This window comes from Equus caballus, chromosome 29, assembly GCF_041296265.1.
Source record: "Equus caballus isolate H_3958 breed thoroughbred chromosome 29, TB-T2T, whole genome shotgun sequence".
NCBI lineage: Eukaryota > Metazoa > Chordata > Mammalia > Perissodactyla > Equidae > Equus > Equus caballus.
Genome location: NC_091712.1, coordinates 29,008,594 through 29,027,968, shown reverse-complemented (window position 1 = coordinate 29,027,968; position 19,375 = coordinate 29,008,594). Strand labels below are relative to the sequence as shown.

General features: G+C 36.1%; 1 protein-coding gene across 1 annotated transcript in view; it reads left to right on the top strand.

Moving 5' to 3' along the window:
• The window catches only part of MRC1 (mannose receptor C-type 1), an 89,211-nt gene extending 70,627 nt beyond the window's left edge, over positions 1-18,584 (top strand). Inside the window, exons 24-30 of the mRNA XM_005606899.4 lie at positions 2,156-2,388; positions 4,809-4,974; positions 5,807-5,956; positions 14,807-14,920; positions 15,444-15,608; positions 16,715-16,756; positions 17,643-18,584. Of these exons, the coding sequence (XP_005606956.2) occupies positions 2,156-2,388; positions 4,809-4,974; positions 5,807-5,956; positions 14,807-14,920; positions 15,444-15,608; positions 16,715-16,756; positions 17,643-17,893 (1,121 nt within the window). The 3' untranslated portion in view covers positions 17,894-18,584. The remainder of the gene's footprint in view (positions 1-2,155; positions 2,389-4,808; positions 4,975-5,806; positions 5,957-14,806; positions 14,921-15,443; positions 15,609-16,714; positions 16,757-17,642) is intronic.
• Positions 18,585-19,375: the final 791 nt, after the last annotated feature.

Below are 19,375 nucleotides of genomic sequence, written 5' to 3'. Positions count from 1 at the left end.
CAGTAAGCTCAGGACTAATCTTCCTCAAAAAAAATCCATTTGTTTCTTAATATTAACATAAGAGATAAAATATTTGCCACCAATAAGAAATATTTTGAAGATTTTTGGTGACTGAGGCTTCAGGAAAGGTTTCCAGTGTTAAAGTGAAAAAAGGCAGAATATAAAATTTCATAGACTATCAATTATGCAAAAAACACTATGAACCCTCTATAAAAAAAATAAGAACAAAAAAGATTAAGGAAATGCACCAAAATAGAAATAGTGGTTATCTTTGGATATCGAGATTAAGGGTGACTTTAGTCTTTTCATTGTATTATTGTATTTTTATTCATTTTTCAAAACCTCTCTCTTGATATATAAAAGTAGATAGATATGCACACATGTACATATATATATTCATGTATATGAATAAAAGCCATTTAAAAATGTATAACACATTTTTTGTTGAAATTTTAGGAAATACAGAAAACCATAAAGAAGAGAAAAAAATACCCATAATATAACCACAGAAAATAACTTCTCAATATTTTAGTTTTTCTTTATTTTTTTCTATGAATGTTTTAATAAACAGGCAAAATGGACAGATGAGCTTAGTTTCCCAATTGCATATAGCCTGCCATGAAACATTTTTTTTTAGCTCTACTTCAAGCCTCATTTCACGCTTTTAGCAGTCTCCAAATTTTCCAGTGATATTAAGACAAACCCAGATCTCCACAAGCTGGGAAATGATAAAATTGTTCAGTTCCGATCAGCCGTGACAGTTCAGGCTCCTGGCCTGGGTCTCTCAGTTTAATAATATTCTACCAACACCAGGTGGCAGCAACAGCAGAAGAAAGGGGAGGCTGGCCTGGCTTGCTGAACTGAAGTTGCTGCCTTACCAGGCGAAATCAAAAGAAAGTTTGGCATTTGTGTAGTGACAGAACGAGGCAGACAGTGGATTAGGTTGGTGTCTAGTGGAACAAGGCAGAGAAGTGGCCAAGACAAAATCGGTAGGCAAGGATATCTCAAACCCTAGACCAGGGGTTGGCAACCTGTTTCTGTAAGAGACAGATGGTAAATATTGTGGCCTTTGAGAGGCCATACAGTCTGTGTTGCAATTACTCAGCTCTGCCGTGATCATAGACAAGCTTATCTATATAAACAAATAAGTGTGGCTGTGTTCCAATCAAACTTTGTATATGGACACATTTGAATTTCATATAATGTTTATGTGTCACAAAATGTTATTCATCTTTGATTTTTTTTTCCAACCATTTAAAAGCCATTCTTAGCTCATGGGCTACAGAAACAGACAACAGTCCAGGTTTCACACTCCAGCTGTCCTTTGCTGACCTTTTCCCTAGGGCACCAGCTAAGGCATGCAGAAACAAGCTGTTTTTTTGGGTCTTGATGGTGAGGGGCTCAGAGTATGGGTGGGCCTCAAACAACGATTAGAAACCCATGCTAGGAGATTGAGGAGGAAAGGTCAGAAAGCCAGAGTGACTCTGGCTTACAATGGCTCTGGCTCTTAAGTCAGTTTGGATAAGATATGGGGGGTCTGGGTGAAGGGCATAGGAAATCATCAGTAAGAGTAAAGCTTGATCCTGAGATCAAGGTGAAATGAACCAGGGACCGGTGTACAGCTTCACGCCAGAACTTAAACCTGTCTCTTGAAGGTGCATTACTCACAGGTGGCATCAAACAGATAGAAATAGATGCAAATTCATGGAGAGAGTGGAACAGATTGGGGAGTGGGGGGGAGGAGAAGACTGTTCTTCACCTTGAAATTTGACCCAGATGGAAAAATAAAGATTAGTAATGACAGGATGATATTCTTTCATTTATAGGATTAAACTGTGGCATTTTTTTTCATCCAGATACTGGATCTCATTGAATTTGTAAGCCCATATGTTTTTTCAGTTTAGAGACTTGATCATGTTTGCTGTATTATTCTAAACACCGTTTGGAAATTATTTAATTCAATCAGGCATACTGATTAAAAAATAGAGCTTTGTTTTCTCGTGCAAAATGGTTCATGAAAATATTTTTAACATCTGATAGCTTGCATTTGTGCTATTCTGATTATTTTTGTGATGTATGAGATAGTAGTCATGTATTGATGGCACTCAAGTAGTGTTTATTGATAATGCTGATGAAAATGATCTTTTTATTCCAGACCCTTCCTTGCCTAATTCTCCAGCAACAATTCCAACAGATGGCTTTATCAAATATGGCGAAAGTAGCTATTCACTCATGAAATTAAAGTTACAATGGTATGAAGCAGAGGAGTATTGCAAGCTTCACTCTTCCCTTATTGCTAGCATTCTAGATCCCTATAGTAATGCATTTGTGTGGATGCAAACGCAAACGTTTAACGAACCTGTGTGGATCGGCCTGAACAGTAACTTGGTAAGATACTGGAAACATGTGCGACTTGACGTGATTGATAAATTGTGATTGAATACTATTCCCTTTCTGTTCATTCTGTTGGGCACTTGTTATGTCTAAGAAACTGTGTCGGGCAGTATGAATAATACTAACGTGAACAAGATCTCTTTCAGAGATCAAATGCCTTCAAGGCTCTCGCGAGCTAGTAATGTATGTCGGAAATCAAACAAAGCCTTATCTAACTTATATTAACTCTCATATTCCTTTTGAATCTTAAAATTAAATTCTGCATCTAAACAGTTTTATTTATTAATTTCTTTTTTCTAATGTTGTGATTACAACTATGCCATGAGAATTAAGAAAGCAGGTCAGGGGGTTGGGCTGATGGCATAGTGGTTAAGTTCACGAGCGCCACTTTGGTACCACGGGGTTCACAGGTTCAGATCCTGGGTGCAGACCTAGCATCGCTCATCCAGTGACTCTGTGGTGGCATCCCACAGAAAATAGAGGAAGATTGGCACGGATGTTATCTCAGCAAAAATCTCCCTCAAGCAAAAAGGAAGATTGGCAAAAGATGTTAGCTCAGGGCCAATCTTTCTTACAAAAAAAAAAAAAAAAAAAAGGAAAAAAAAGAAAGCAAGTCAGGGCATAGCTCCTGGGTGAAGAAGATACTTCTTATTTTTCGTGGCAAGGCATTCTAGAGTTGTTATCAGTCTGGAAGTTGTGGAGCTCCCATCCATGCATGAGAAATTTCATTTCAGTCAATTCCCTGTATTCCATAACAGAGAAAGGAAGGTTGGCAGAGAATGGAGTGGAGTGAAGGGTGGGGCATAGAAGTAAGAGTGGTGATGGAGGAGTTGCCAAAATAGTCCTAAAATGAGTCTTTGATGCTCCATGACCCGTCTATCCTCCCTCCCTCCATCCATCCACATAGCTATTCAGCCAGCAACTTCCTAGTAGAAGAAATAGAGTTTCAAAAAGTAGTTAAGAGACAATACAAGAAGTGTCAAAGAGAGGAATACACAAAGGATCACAAGAGGAGAGAGAAAGGGTCAGTGATGCCACGGCTGAGGACCAAGAGGGCTTCTCAGAGAAAGTAAAACTTTATGGATATCGTCTAGGATGATGGAACGTAAGGAAGGAGTACCAAGAAGAGGGAAAAGGATAGAAGGGGAGAAAACTGTAAAGTAGATTGGTGTCAGATTTTTAGAGCTTCTAATGCTGTGATGCAGAGATGGAATTTATACTTCAAGCAATGAGTATTTCTTCAATAGGGAAGTGAATATTTAAAAAGAAGTAATTCTATAATGATTTCTGTGATTAAACATAGGCAAGACATTTTTATGTCTATTTTAACTCTATTTTCAGTAATCAATTCACTTGATCATTCACTCATTTTCTTCTCACTGACATGCTGGCAATTCTCTTGTGAGTTTAGAATAAGCTTTCATTTATTTTCAGAAAGATTAAATAGCTTTCCACTATATCAACATTTAACGAAAACAGTATTATTATCTTCCTTACATCTATGGAGTTAATGATTAGATAGGCATTATTTGATTAAACATGGTAGAATACTACAAAATTCTAACTTGGGATAACCCATGCTTTTGATTTTGTCATTAAATCTTTGATAATTGGCTTGGTAAATTAAATAATACAATTAAAAAGGGGTCAATGGTTTGAATTGTTTAAAAATTTATCTCTGCTTAGTGTCACGGATATATCATCCGTTCTTCGACTTTACTGTAAAATCTCATTTAAATCGTTAATAGGGTGTTATTGGTAAGTAAATTTTTGGTGTTATCGATTAATTTGTATGTGACCATAAATGTGTTCAACTAACTTTCATGGAAATGAAGTGTGCAAACTGAAAAAATCAGCTTTTTAAAAATTGCCATTATGATTAGTTATAGTTGAAAGATCATCTAATTAGAAGGCAAGACAACTAGGTGCCTTGGTTGTCTACCCACGTGACCTTATCTAAGTCATTTGTCACTGACGCTGTTTTAACAGAGAAACAATGAGAGGATCAAAAGAGATTAGTGTTTCTCTCAGGGGTCCATGACTTCAGTGAAAATTACTAATTTTTATTGTCATTTCAATGATTATATAATAAATATTTTATTTGTTCTCAAGATGAAACTTCTCTTTTGCGCTGAAAGACTGCAAATAGAGTTTCACAGAATAAGACATAGGTTTTTAAGTCAGTGTTTTTGAAATTAGCCTCCAAGGATGTGTTCGTGGAGCTCTCCAAGAAAGCCTGCATTTACTGAATTTGAGTTGGTAGAAATGATTTATAATGTTCTTCTTATTCCCAAACATTGGAGATTCTTTATCAAATCACAATCTTAAATATAGTTTTTCATGCTCCCTTGGTTCTTTTGGTATTCTCTAAATGAAGGCAGGCTCCACGTTAATGGTTGTTTTTGTTCTTGCAGACCCATAATGAATATGTTTGGACTGATAAATGGAGGGTGCGGTACACTAACTGGGCTGCTGACGAGCCCAGGCTGAAATCAGCGTGCGTTTATCTGGATGTTGATGGCTATTGGAAGACAGCATATTGTAATGAAAGCTTTTATCTTCTCTGCAAAAGATCAGATGGTAATTGAATACGCGAAAACAATTAAGGAATTTGAAATGTTCTCAATCAACAAATACATGCCACTCTTGATATTCTTAAATAGTAACATGTCTTGGTAGCCTAAGAATAAGGTAAAACATTATTCTTTCACCTAACAAAAGACAGACTTGGTAATAAACAAATGTACATGGATCAAAATAAAGGGGATAGAAAATTTTTCTTCATTGCTAGAGTTTATTTGCTCCTTATAAATTTCTGAAGTTTTGTTTCTGAGATTATCCTCTGAATCTATGATGTCAGATTCCCCAGGAAATTACGATTACCTTTGACGTCGAGAGCACGCCTGTAGATGCATGTAGATTCATTGGAGTCAGTGATGCTGCAGTGCTACGGTCTTCAAATACAGTCTTAGAAGTGGATAGTAACACAGTGCCAGAATTTAACTATAGCATTTAGTTATATCACAGATGTCAGTCATAGCTAAGAAGGGTTTATAGGGGTTAAGATCTAGAAAAGGATAGCAGTGTCTTGAAAGAGATCTCCCTCTGCAAATTATTTTGGGGGGGAACTTATTAACATCTTTGTAGGTATCTATAGACCTGCATTCTTAATTATGAGTGTGATTAGTTTCCACTATACCACGGTACATTCTACTGAAATATATTTAAAGTGAAAAAAATGATAAAGTAAAAAGAAAACCCAATAATAAATATGGTGGATCCAAATGATTACTATTAGAACCCTTTTTTAATTATGATAAGTGATGACATTTTCCTTAGCTACTACTATATTATTCTATGTACTTCAGAAACTTCAGGTTTTAGTTTATTTTAAATGTCTTTTTACTAACAGAAATCCCTGCCACTGAACCTCCACAACTGGCTGGCAGATGCCCAGAGTCAGAGCACAGCGCGTGGATTCCTTTTCATGGTCACTGCTACTATATCGAGTCTTCGTATACAAGGAACTGGGGCCAAGCTTCTCTGGAATGTCTCCGAATGGGTAAGTGCCACATTTCCTGTAAGAAAATCTCACAATCATCTATTCTGAATTACTATGGTACTAATAAAACTGTACATTAAAGACATAAGGAATAAAAATAACTGGTTATTTTTCTTAATAATTTATATTATAACAGAATGGCCAACATCACACCCCCCAAAATGTAATTTCCAACGTGGTAGGCTCAAAATCTTAAAAAATTCCAGTAGAAAACAATCATTTGCTGAACAAGTCTGTCTTACTTTCTGCCCTAATCTTCTCACTTGTTAGGATTCTCATTCTCAGTTGTCTCTTATGATTGATAAGCTCAGGTTTCAGAAATGTCCAAGAACCACTTTGCTTTACCATTAACAGAAAAACATTTGGATCTGATTATTGTTTGTGAAGAAAAACAAAACTCAAATAGACAGACATAGATGGATAATTTCCCCCCTGAAATAAAATGTCAAATAAAACTAATTTTTCAGGGCACTTTAAAAATCCACTTCATTAAATCCCACTGACTCTTTTACAGAATTATTTTTTTTTGCTGAATTTGGCTTATGCCCTAAGTGAGCATTCTTCATCCGACAGCGCTGTGCGATGGTTGTGTTGTCATTTCCTTCACGTTCATTCAGAAGTCAACCTTGAGTTCTGACGTTGTCTTTTTACTTTTATGTATCTATTTTTTCTTTAGCTTTATTGAAGTATAATTGGCAAATAAAATTATAAAACATTTAAAGTACACGACATGATGATTTGATATACATATACATTGTGAAATGCCTCCCACCTTCACGTTAATTAATACATCTGTTGCATCACATATTTACCTTTGTTTTTTTCTTTTTTAGTGAGAACACTTAAGCTCTACTCTCTGAGCAAATTTCAATTATACAATACAATGTTGTCAACTATAGTCACTATGTTATATGTTGCTGGATCCTCATACTTTATTCATCTTATAGCTGAAAGTTCGTACCCTTTACCAAACTCTCACTATTTCCCCCAACCCTCGGCTTCTGGCAATTACTGTTCTACTCTCCGTTTCTGTGAGTTAGCCTTTTTTCTTTTTAATTTCACATGTAAGTTTCCCATGCACTATTTGCCTGTCTCTGTCTGGCTCATTTCCTTAGAGTAATGCCCTCCAAGTTAATCAATGTTGGCAGGATTTCCCTCTTTTTTAAGGCTGGATAATATTCCATTGTATGTATATATAATATTATTTTTTATCCTTTGATTCTGTCGATGGACACTTACTTAGGTTGTTTCCATACCTTGGCCATTATGAATAACGCCGCAATGAACATGGGAGTAGAGATATCTCTTTGAGATAATGATTTCATTTCCTTTGGATATAGACCCGGAAGTGAAATTGCTGGGTCCTATGGTAGTTCTATTTTTAGTTTCTTGAAGAACCTCCATACTGTTTCCTGTAGGAACTGTACCAGTTTACATTCACAGCAACACTGCACAAGGGGTCCCTTTTCTCCACCTCCTTGTCAGCATTTGTTATCTCTCTCTTTTTTTTCCCCACAGGAAAAGATTTGCCCTGAGCTAATATCTGTTGCCAGTCTTCCTCTTTCTTTTTTCCTCCCTAAAGCCCCAGTGCATGGTTGTATATCCTAGTTGTAAGTCCTTCTAGTTCTTTTATGTGGGATGCCACCACAGCATGACAACTGACCAACAGGGGGTGTGGTTCCATGACTGGGAACTGAACCTGGGCTGCTGAAGTGGTGAGAACACCAAACTTTAACCACTAGACCATCAAGGCTGGCTCTGTTATCTCTCTTTTTGATAATAGGCAGCCTAATAAGTGTGAGGTGATATCTCATTGTGGTTTTAATTTGTATTTCCCTGATGATTAGTGATGCTGAGCACCTTTTCATGTATCTATTAGCCATTTGTAAGTCTTCTTTGGAAAAAAGTGTCTATTCATTTCCTTTGCCCATTTTTAAATTGGGTTATTTGTTGTTTTGATATTGAGTTGTATCAATGCCTTGTGTATTTTAGATATTAAACTCCTATTAGAATATGTGGTTTGCAATGTTTTCTCCCATTCCATAGGTTGCCTTTTCATTTTATTTATGGTTTTCTTTGCTATGCAGAAGCTTTGTGATTTGATGGAGTCCCGTTTGTTTATTTTTGCTGTTGTTGCCTTTGCTTATGGTGTGGTGTCAAATCCAAAAAATCGTCACCAATATCGATGTCAAGGAGCTTACTATCTATGTTTTCTTCTAGGAGTTTCATGGTTTCAGGTGTTACATTCAAGTCTTTAATCATTTTGAGTTGATTTTTCTGTACAATGTAAGACAGAGGTCCAGTTTTCTCAGCACCATTTATTGAAGAAGCTATCCTTTTGCCTTGTATATTCTTAGCTCCTTTGTTGAAAGTTTACTGACCATATATATATATGGGTTTATTTCTGGGCTCTTTATTCTATTCCACTGATCTATGTTTCTGTTTATATGCCAGTAATACACTGTTTTGATTAGTAAAGCTTTGTGAAATAGTTTGAAATCAGGAAGTGTGATGCCTCTAGCTTTGCTGTTTCTCAAGATTACTTTGGCTATTCGGGTTCTTTTGTGGTTCCATTCAAATTTTATGATTCTATTTCTGTGAAAAATGTCATCGGAATTTTATTAGGGATCGCATTGAATATGTAGATGGCTTTGGGTAGTATGGACATTTTAACAATATTAATTCTTTCAGTCCATAAGCATGGTATATCTTTTCATTTATTTGTGTCTTCAATTCTTTCATCAATGTTTCATCATTGTCAGTGTACAGGACTTTTACCTCCTTAGTTAAATTTATTCCTAAGTATTTTACTCTTTTTAAAGCCCTTGTAAATAGCATTGTTTTCTTAATCTCTTTCTGATAGTTTGTTGTTAGTTTATAGAAACACGAGTGATTTTCGTATGTTGATCTTGTATCCTGCAACCGTACTGAATTCGTTTATTAGTCCTGTTTTTTAGTGAAGTCTTTAGAGATTTCTACATATAAGATCATGTCATATGTAAACAGAGACAGTTTTACTTCTTTCTTTTTGGTTTGGATGCTTTTTGGGTTTTTTGTTTTTGTTTTTGTTTTTTTTGCCTTGTCTAGTTGCTCTGGCTAGGTCTTCCATTTCCATGTTGAGTAAAAGTGGTGAGAGTGGACATCCTTAGCTTGTTCCTGATCTGAGAGGAAAAGCTTTCCACTTTTCAGCATTGAGTATGATGTTAGCTGTGGGCTTATCATTTATGGTTTTTATTTTGTTGAGGTACTGTGATTTCTGCTTGTACTTTTTATAGTTTCTATCTTTTTGTTGAAATTCTTTCTTTGTTCGTGCATTGCTTTCCTGACTTCAGTGAGCATCTTTATAACTGTTATTTTGAACTCTCTATCAGGTCAATCACTTCTCTCTGTTTCATTAAGGTAGGTTTGGAGATTTATCATGTTCTTTTGTTTGGAACACGTTTTCTTTTTTCTTCATTTTCTTTGACTCTCTTTGTTGGTTCCTGCACATTAGACAGAACAGACCACCTCGCCCAGTCTTGAAAGACTGGTCTCATGTAGAAGTGAAACTCATCAATCAACCCAGCCCAAGCTCCTGTCTGTCTCTCACACCTTTGTGATTGTCCAACCTGCTGTCTTTGTTTTTAGTGGCTCCCAGTAGTTGAGGTTGTGCCAAGACCCAAGGATATCCCAAAGGAGAGGATCACAGTCAGCTCATAAATGCAGGCTGATTAGAAGCTGGACCCTCAGGCAGAAGCTGGGAAAGTACATAAGCCAGGTGTGTGTACAGCTCCTTTCAGAGGATATTATTGACCTGGTTTTATCATTGCAGCAGGCCAGAGGGAGAGGTGGTGGCAGTGCCCACCAGCTCCCCCGAGCTTTGTGGAGGATCACAGCTGGCCCCAAATGCATGAAAATGAGCAGCCAGACCCCCAGGCAGCAGGTTGTAAAGTCTGCAGTCAATCTCCTTCCAGGGAAACACAGAGATGGGCGTTTTTGCCTGTTTCCTCTTAGCTGAGCCCTGGGAATAGAGGCATGGTGAATACTTGCATGCCCATTAAGAACTGCTTTGTGGTTTTCTATAGTCCTGTAGGTCTCATGACTGGAAATCTCATTGGCTTTCACATCTAGGTGTTTTGGGGATCCATCCCTCATGTGGTAGCCTTAAAACTTGGGGGGCTAGACATGTGGCCCAAACCCTTCACTCCTCAGAGAGAAGCTGAGAGTTAGGGGTTCCCTCCTTATTGTATGGTGCTGTGCTGGGGGTGGGGTTTATGAAGAGAGTGTGTCTCAGCCTTTCCTACTTGTTTAGGTATGGGTATTTTCACAATTGCCCTATGTGTAGGAGTCACTGAACTGGTTTCTGGATTTCTCTGAAGGAATTGCTCTATGTTTAGCTATTCATTTGGTGTGTCTGTGGGAGGAGGGAATTTCACGGGCTTCTTACCATCTTAGTCCCTCCCTTTGAATTTTGACTTTAAATTCCGTGTCAGATGAAGTCTACTTTGTCAGTTTTTGCTTCATGTATTTTGGGGCTTTATTGTTAGGTACATGTAAATCTATAATTGTTGTACAGTCTTGATGAATTGAAACTTTAATCATTGTAAAATGTCAGTATTTGTCTCTAAAAAAGTAACAATTTTTGTCTAAAAGTCTATTTTGTGTATTATTAGTATAGACACTGCAGCTCTTTCTTTGTTACTGTTTGCATAGCATATCTCTTTCCATGCTTTTACTTTCAACCTATTTGTGTCTTTCACTCTCAAGTGTGTATTTTGTAGACAGCATATAGTAGGATCATTTTAAAATTTATTTCCATTTATTTATTCTTATTTTTTATTCATTCTCTGTCTTTTGATTGGAGTAGTTAATCCATTTACATTTAATGTAATTACTGATAAGGTAAAATTTGTAAGTGCTATTTCATTTATTTTCTGTATGTCTTACGTCTTTTGGTTCTTCCATTTCTCCATTTCTGCCTCCTTTTATGTTAAAGAGATAATCTCTAGTGTACCATTTTAATTTCCTTGTTATTTCTTTTATGATGTATTGTTTATTTTCCTAGTGGTTGCCCTGGGTATGACAATTAACATCTTAATATGCAACAATCTAGTTCAAATTAATATAAATGTAATTTTAATAGTGTACAAAAATTTTGCTCTTATATAGCTCCATTCCCTCCACAATCCTTTGTGATATCATTGTCATGCAAATGCATCTTTATACATTGTATGCCCATCAGCACAAATTTATAATTTTTGCTTCATGTACTTGTCTTTAAATCATATAAGGTTAAAAAAAAGAATTACAAACAAAAAGTAAATTAATACTGTCTTTTATTTTTACCTACATAGTTACCTTTACTGATGCTCTTTATTTCTTCTTGTGGATTTGAGTTACTATCAAGTGTTCTTTCATTTCAGCCTGAAGAACTCTCTTTAGTATTTCTTGTAGAGTAAATCTGCTGGGGACAAATTCTTTCCATTTTTGTTTATCTAGGAATGTCTTAATTTTCCCTTCATTTTTGAAGGATAGTTTTGCTGGATAGAAAATTGTTGGTTGAGAGTCATTTTCCTTCAGCCTTTTGAATATGTCATCCCACTGCCTTCTGGCCTACACGGTTTCTGATGAGAAATCAGTGTTAATTTTATTGAGGATCACTTGTACATGATGAGTCATTGCTCTTGTGCTGATTTTAAGATTCACTGTCTTTTGACAGTTTGATTATGGTGTGAGTCTCCTTGAGATTATCCTTGTTGGACATTGTGGAGCTTCCTGGGTGTATACATTAATGTTTTTCATCATATTTGGGAAGGTTTGGGCCATTATTTCTTCAAGTCTTCTTTCTGCCTCTTTCTTTCCCTCCTTTCCTTCTAGGAATCCCACTATGTGTATTTTGATATGTTTGATGATGTCCCACAGATCTCTGAGGTTCTGTAAATTTTTCTTCTTTTTTCCCCATTATTCAGACTAGATCATCTCAATTTACCTATTTTCAAGTTTGTTGATTATTTCTTTTGCTTTATTAAATCTGCTGTTAAGGCCCTCTAGTGGGTTCTTTCTTTCAATTATTGTAATTTTCAACTCCAGAATTCTATTTTTAAAAAATAATTTCTCTCTTTATTAATATTCTCTATTTAGTGAGACATTGTCTCACACTTTCTTTTGGTTTTTTAGATGTGTTTCCCCTTAGTTATTTAAACATCTTTAGCATGGCTGCCTTAAAGTCTTTGTCCAGTAAATCCGAGGTGTGGCTTTCTCAGGGAGAGTTTGTATTGACTGCTTCTTTTCCTGGGTATGGGCTGTACTTCCTTGCTTACTTGCATTTCTTGTAATTTTTTGTTGAAAATTGAATATTTTAAATAATATAATAGGAACCTTTGGAAATAAGATTTTTTTCCACTCCACAGAGTTTGTTGCTATTGCTGTTTGTTGTTGTTTGCTTATTCCTTCACTGACTCTCCAATTCTTTTTCATGTGAGGTCAGTTTAGTCTCTGCTTAGTGGTTGGCTAATGATTGGGAAAAGATTTTCTTAAGTTCCTAGAAAAAATAAGTCTCCCAGGTTTTACTCAGGGGCTTTGTCTGAAGACATGCTTTCAACACTCATACAGAAAGATTAAAACTCTGCCTTCACCTTCACTTCCTGCTTGTGCAGATCCTCAAGGTCAGCCTTGAGGTGAGAGCTTAAGGATTTCTCAGTTCTTTTTCAGAAATGCACATAGTCCTGGGCATGTCCACACCCCAGTTCATGTCTGTGGCCTTCTAAATGCCCAGGAATAGGTCAGTGCTTTTTAAAGCTCCCTATGGACAGCTCATTCTCATTTTACCTTTTAAGTTTTTTGGTTAGCTTGTTGTTTTCCTGAAATGTTATACCTGCCTCAGGCAGCTGTGATGTTAGACAATTGCCACGGATAGTTTTTGACGTACATTCCCAGGAAAAAGGCTGTTTACACTAGGTGAACTCTGAATCAGATCAAATAAAAGCAAGCTTTGCAACTGAGGTTTTCCAGGGAACTGTCAGAGACATCCAATAGTGGAAATTTTTTGAGAATGGGAATTTGAAAGAACTCCAACCCCATTCTGACTTTTCCAGTGGCTTCTAGGCTACTGATTTTCACTGTGATTTAGGGCTGTTGGTTTTTAGGACAACCACAGAGCTAGGAATAAGACAATAGGATTAGGACAAGTTAAAACACCATGAAGCTCACTATTCATACCAAGATTGAATCATTTTTCTTGAATAAATTCTTCCTGGATTGTTACAAGCCATTAATTAATCTTCTGCCTTCTAAAAAAGTTGATTTTGACAAATTTTTCAGTGTTTTATTGCTTTTGCAGAGAAGAGGATTTTCAGGGGTACTTACTCTGCCATTTTTTATGATGTCACTTGAAGTCTGCTTTGTGCTTTTTTCATTAAAAAAACATTTTTCCTTCATGTTGCTCAGTATTTTTAAAAATTTTGCAATGAATATGTAGAAATATTGTTTTCAATTTTTAAGTGACTATATTTTCCTGTAAATAAAGTGAGTGATTCTCATTCATCAAATTATGTCCAAATATTTTGAAACGGCTATTGTCTATGAAATACATTTAATAACAGAATATGTAAAAGTGCCATGAAAAAAATCCTCAGGGGGGCAATCCAGGACCCAGTAACATGGGATACAGGCCTATGGTTAAGTGTAGGCCCTCAAGATGCAGAGTGCCTGGATCATGCCGTGAATCTGCCCTCTACTATCATTAGGATCTTGGCAAATTGCTGACACTCTGCACTTTAGGTTCCTTATCTATAAAATGGGTAACAATAGTACCCATTTAATAAGGGTGTTGTAAAATTTTAGTGAGCTCATGCTTGTAAAGCCCAAAGCAAAATATCTGGCATAAAGTGCTTAAAATATATTAGTATTTATTATTAAAAAGCTATAGATGTTTACTATAAAATCAAATGCCAACACTCAACCAACCTTAATCTAATGTGGGTTGTCAGTGCCATAGTCATCCAGTCAGTCTTTCAGTTTCCTCTCTTCTTACTTTGTATAATTCTATACATAACAGCTGGATTAAGACAGTGTATTGCATCATTCTGCTGCCTGAAAAAACTAAATGTTCTTTATCACCGCATTACCCTAAATACCAATCTCTTGCCATCTGCAGTGAGGCCTAACCCAAGTCCATTTTTACCCATTGACCAGATTAGTCTAGTCACACTGAACCATCTGTTAATGCTTTCAATTTCCCCCAGTAGATTGATCTATCTATTATCTATGATCATTCTAGCCTATCTTTATCATATTACGTCACCATAAACCACATATGAAGGATTCCACGTGTCTGTCAGCCATGTTCCTGAAGAAGCTCTATGCTTTCCTCTATGTCTTTTCTTTTATTCTTTCTCTTCCTGGAATTATTTTCTATCTTTTCTTCTTGAAATCCTATGTTCCTTAATGTCTTAAATTCTATTTCCTCTATGCTCCCTTTTAGTTGCTTCACCTAAAACAAGTCTTCTCCCTATTTGACATGTCAGTAGCATATTATACTTATTTCCTCATCTAATGCTTTCCTTTATACTCTCAACTCATTACTACCCACTGAACCATAACCTTCTTAAGACATATTCTATGTCCTACTCATCTTTGCATGTCCTGCAGCAAGTTGTTCAGTGCTTGAGCAAGAATGATGCTTAAAAAATCATATTTTCAGAATGGAAATTGAGATTCTGAGACGACAAATGTCCACTCTTTGAAATTCTTCCCCTTAAGTGGCGAGGTTGGGATGATTTTTATTGCTCTTAATATCAATACTGTCATTATAAAAATATTTTTAGGTACTTCAGTGTGCTTCCATCATATTTGTCCTTTTACAATTTGCAGGTTCCTCTTTGGTTTCCATTGAAAGTGCTGCTGAATCAAGTTTTTTGTCATATCGAGTTGAGCCACTTCAAAGCAAAACCAATTTTTGGATAGGATTGTTCAGAAATGTTGAAGGTAATTTTCACAGAGCAATTATTTAATCACAAATATTTCAAAATATTGTACGTTAAACAAGGTGTCAGTTCCAGAAAGTCTTGCCTTAAACAAATGATTAATTTGTGAAGAGTTTAAAAATTCGAACTCATATTTTCCTTTGAGATAAGAACTGAAATTTTAAATGACTCATATATTGTGCTATCTTGAAAGTTTCTAATTATAAGCATGTCTTCTGTGGCTAAATTAGTCTAAAAAGAAAATATCTTCTATCTTTTCCTGGAAAAAAATTAGGGAAGGATGAGTATACATATTTGTACTAATTAGGAATTTTCAACTAAAGCTTTACAAGAAAGATATTTCTCTCAGTTTCCTTCTCTGTAGTAATGAGTCATTGTAATCTTGCCTCTTAAAAGTCTGGTTGTAAACAATGATTGATTGTAGTATAAAATAATATACTTGGAAATTTTACATGAATAAGTTAAATTTATTTTAAGATGGATTATTTTGAACTTTACCTTTATTGGCTTTATTTGATAATCAGGAAAGTGGGTGTGGATAAACCACAATCCAGTCTCCTTTGTCAACTGGAACACGGGAGACCCCTCTGGTGAACGAAATGATTGTGTAGCTTTGCATGCATCTTCTGGATTTTGGAGTAATATTCACTGTTCTTCCTACAAAGGATATATTTGTAAAAGACCAAAAAGTAAGTAAGAATTTGTCCCATGGTACATAAGTTCACAGATCACCATTTCTTTCAAATGTTAAGATATCCGGTGTGGGATTATAATGTGATTACAGGTCCCTTGCAAGCTTTCCTCCTGGATAAGTGACAAATCCAGTCTACCATGGCAATCAATTGTCTGCAGCTCTGAGGCAGCACGACACACTCTCTGTCTGCTTAGCTGACATAATGATTTTGGTAGATCAATACATTTACAATGGAATATCCATACCTATGGATTTGTGAAGTTGCAAGCAGTGTGGAGAGCCAGCCTACAGAACCTTATGGCATGAGAGGAGAAGAGATGAAACAGTCCCCTGGCCAAACCAGAGGAGGTCAGGGTTCTGGAGAGGAATCAGGATTTATTATGGGATAAATCATGTAAGACCAAGGAAGTCTCCTTCTGAGACTGGGTGGCAGACCACGGAAGGACAAGGATTGAGGGAATTAATAGAATTTGCTCCCGATGTATCTGGACTTTAATAATATTTTTATTCCATTCCACTTCACATAATATCCTTCCCAAGAGATAAAATGATTAATTAGATAATAGATTTAAATGAATGAACTAGATATATCAGCACTTCATCCCCAGTGGATTTGATTGTTTTAGAATTGTGTAGTTCTCCAGTCTTTTCAAATTCTGTTCTAAGATGCCACTCCCTTTGGTGCAATGTTGGAGTCTTATTTTACTTTTCACTCAAATGCCTTGCAATACCTTAGGCTTCAGTGGGCGAATTTCACAATTGCTAGCCCAGAATACATTATTTATGGGTAGATTGGGTAGATTTTGAGGGTGAATCAGTGGCTCAAATGCAACTCAGAAGATTACACTTTTAGATCTTCTAATGTATTCAAATTCTCCATACTGTAAGATGCTGTTATAGAATACATAGGCTGATAAGTCCATCTGTATAGATATACGGATCTATCCATCTATCTATCTATTGTCTGTCTATATCATCTCATATCACCATAAACCAAATATGGAGGATTCCATGTATCTGTGACCAAATAATACTCACTATCAACATGCAATTATTGTGGGTTTCTATAAGTATTTAATTAAATTCTTATTTTACACACAGTTGTTGATGCTGAACCTACTACTGCATTAATTACAACAAAAGGTAAGACCATTATGAAATTTCTAGTTCTATATTAGTAATACATCCATACAGTTTGTTTCAAAAACCATAATAATCCCTTCCTACACTCCCCGCACTCTCAGTAGAATTGTGTGAGCTTTACTAGCCTTTGACATTATGTCATCAACTTGCCTTGAATGATGCTCTACAAAAACAGACCTTGGAGTCAAGTTGGTGTTTTTACTGTAGATGTTACGGAAGACATTGACTGCTCTGTTACAAAGAGTTGCCTTATGAAAACCCAAGGAAGAAATTTCTCTCAGGCATCCCTGTGGTTTTTTCTTTTCTCTTTTTTTAAGCAATGTTTTTCATTTTAATTTTATAGACAATTTGAATTAGGTAACTGATCCTATTTCGCTCATTTTGTTGGCTGCTAAAAAAACACAAAGTGAGATTTATGGCTTGCCTGCAACCCCCATATAACCTCATGGGTGCTATTGGTTAATTAATTATAGTCATGAATTCAGATTTCCACTACTCCTATTTTCTTTTTCCCCTAATTTTCTCTCTTGCTTTTTATTGCCACCATCATTATTATTACTATTCTATTTACCTTCATATGATGTATTTGTAAGCAGCCTTAAATTATTTTGAAACAGGTATAAATATTTTAAAATATCGATTCACCAGCTCCATGCTGCATAGACATGAAATATTCTTGCAACTGAATAATAATCTTAACATTTAAAGTAATCCTCTATGTCATAAGGACTCCGCTTTTCATTTCCGGCATGTCTGTTTGAGAAATGTCTCTGGAAAGAATATTCTTGCATTTTAGTTTTTCAAAAAAGAAAGTTGTATTGTTCTCCATAGCATTCAACCTTCTGCCTCCCTCCACCTTTTTCCTAATGATTTTGTTTATTTATAGCTGACCCAAGGAAGATGGAACCTCCCAAACCGTCTTCCAACATGGCAGGAGTCGCAGTCATTGTGGTCCTCCTGATTATAATCGGTGCTGGCCTCACTGCATATTTCTTTTATAAGAAAAGACGTGTGCACTTACCTCAAGAGAACACTTTTGAAAACACTCTCTATTTTAACAGTAGATCAAGTCCGGGAACTGGTGATACAAAAGATCTCATGGGCAACATTGAACAGAATGAACACGCTGTCATCTAGTATCATAATGTGATTTAGATGTATTTGAATTTTATAAAATTGTAACTCAAATGTTAAGGTCTTTAATTCAATGTGATTGTTTCCTTTAAAATTAGTACTGTATTGCACTTGTCTGTCCTTTTTCTTTGCCTAATTGCAGAAATAATTGCTCATTTTCTAGCCTGGCGAGATATTTTCACAAGAGAGGAATAATAATATTGACTATCACTTAAAAAATATCTTAGGTGAAGACACGGCACGAAAATGCCAACATTTAAGCATCACTCGTGCAGCTAATTTCGACTGTGTGCAGATTACAAAAACCTCAAACTTGTAAGCTTCCTGAAATAGTTTAAAGAGCTCCCAAAGTAGTTACCTACTGAATTGTATTTCCGTAATTAGAAGACCATTTCAAAAACTAAGTACAAATAACCTCTAGTGGCATAAAAATGTAGCCATGTTTTTCTTTTAGCAATCTTGATTTTCACTCCAGTTATTTAGAATTGTATTTGTACATGTGCAGAAAAAATTAGGCAGCTGAGAATCTTGTGTTCCCCAAGCAGAGTTTTCTAGACTGAATATTGCAAATGTGTTCTCTGTCCTGTTCTATGTATATCAGGAATGCCAAGATGTGAAATAAAACTGTAAATTTGCGCAACTGGATGTACTTAGATAATGTGAAATAAACGTCAAAGACAAGGTCTATTTTTAATAGATTTGTATTTTGGTGATCTTGCTAAGTGTCAATTCTCTTTTAAATGTGATTTCTTTATCCATTTACGTTACACTTAGCTTTAGTCTGAAAATAAGCGATTTTATCAGTAGAGGAATTCTTTAAATTAAACCCTTCATCTATGTGGAAAAGATATGTTGCTAAAACACCATGCATGGTGGCCGGCTCCATGGCCAAGTGGTTAAGATCGTGTCCTCCGCTGCGGTGGCCCAGGGTTTGGATCCTGGGCGCGGACAACATGGCACCACTCGTCAGTCCACGTTGAGGTGGCGTCCCACATCCCACAACTAGAAGGACCTGCAACTAAGATATACAACTGTGTATGGGGGGCGGGGTTGGGGAGATAATGAAGAAAAAAAAAAAGATTGGCAACAGTTGTTAGCCCAGGTGCCAATCCTTAAAAAAAAAAAAAAAAGATTGGCAACAGTTGTTAGCCTAGGTGCCAATCTTTAAAAAAAAAAAATACTATGCATGAAATGAATGTTTTACCATAATCTCCCAGATCTTCCCCATAAAGTTGATGCAACTCAGAATTCAACAATCTAAGACCATTATTGGGAATTAGATCTCTAAGTGGCTTTTTCTCATGTTAACAATTCCTTTTTGCTTAAGGATTTGATGTTAATTAAAGCTTCATGTACATTGTGAAATACCTTGGAGGTTTCACATCTCACAAAGGTACCAAACTGCCAGCTCATCCTTGCCGTTCCAAAGGGATTGCTCATGGCCAAGAGTTCCTCCCCCGAGGTCCCTGGACAGGACTCCCCTTG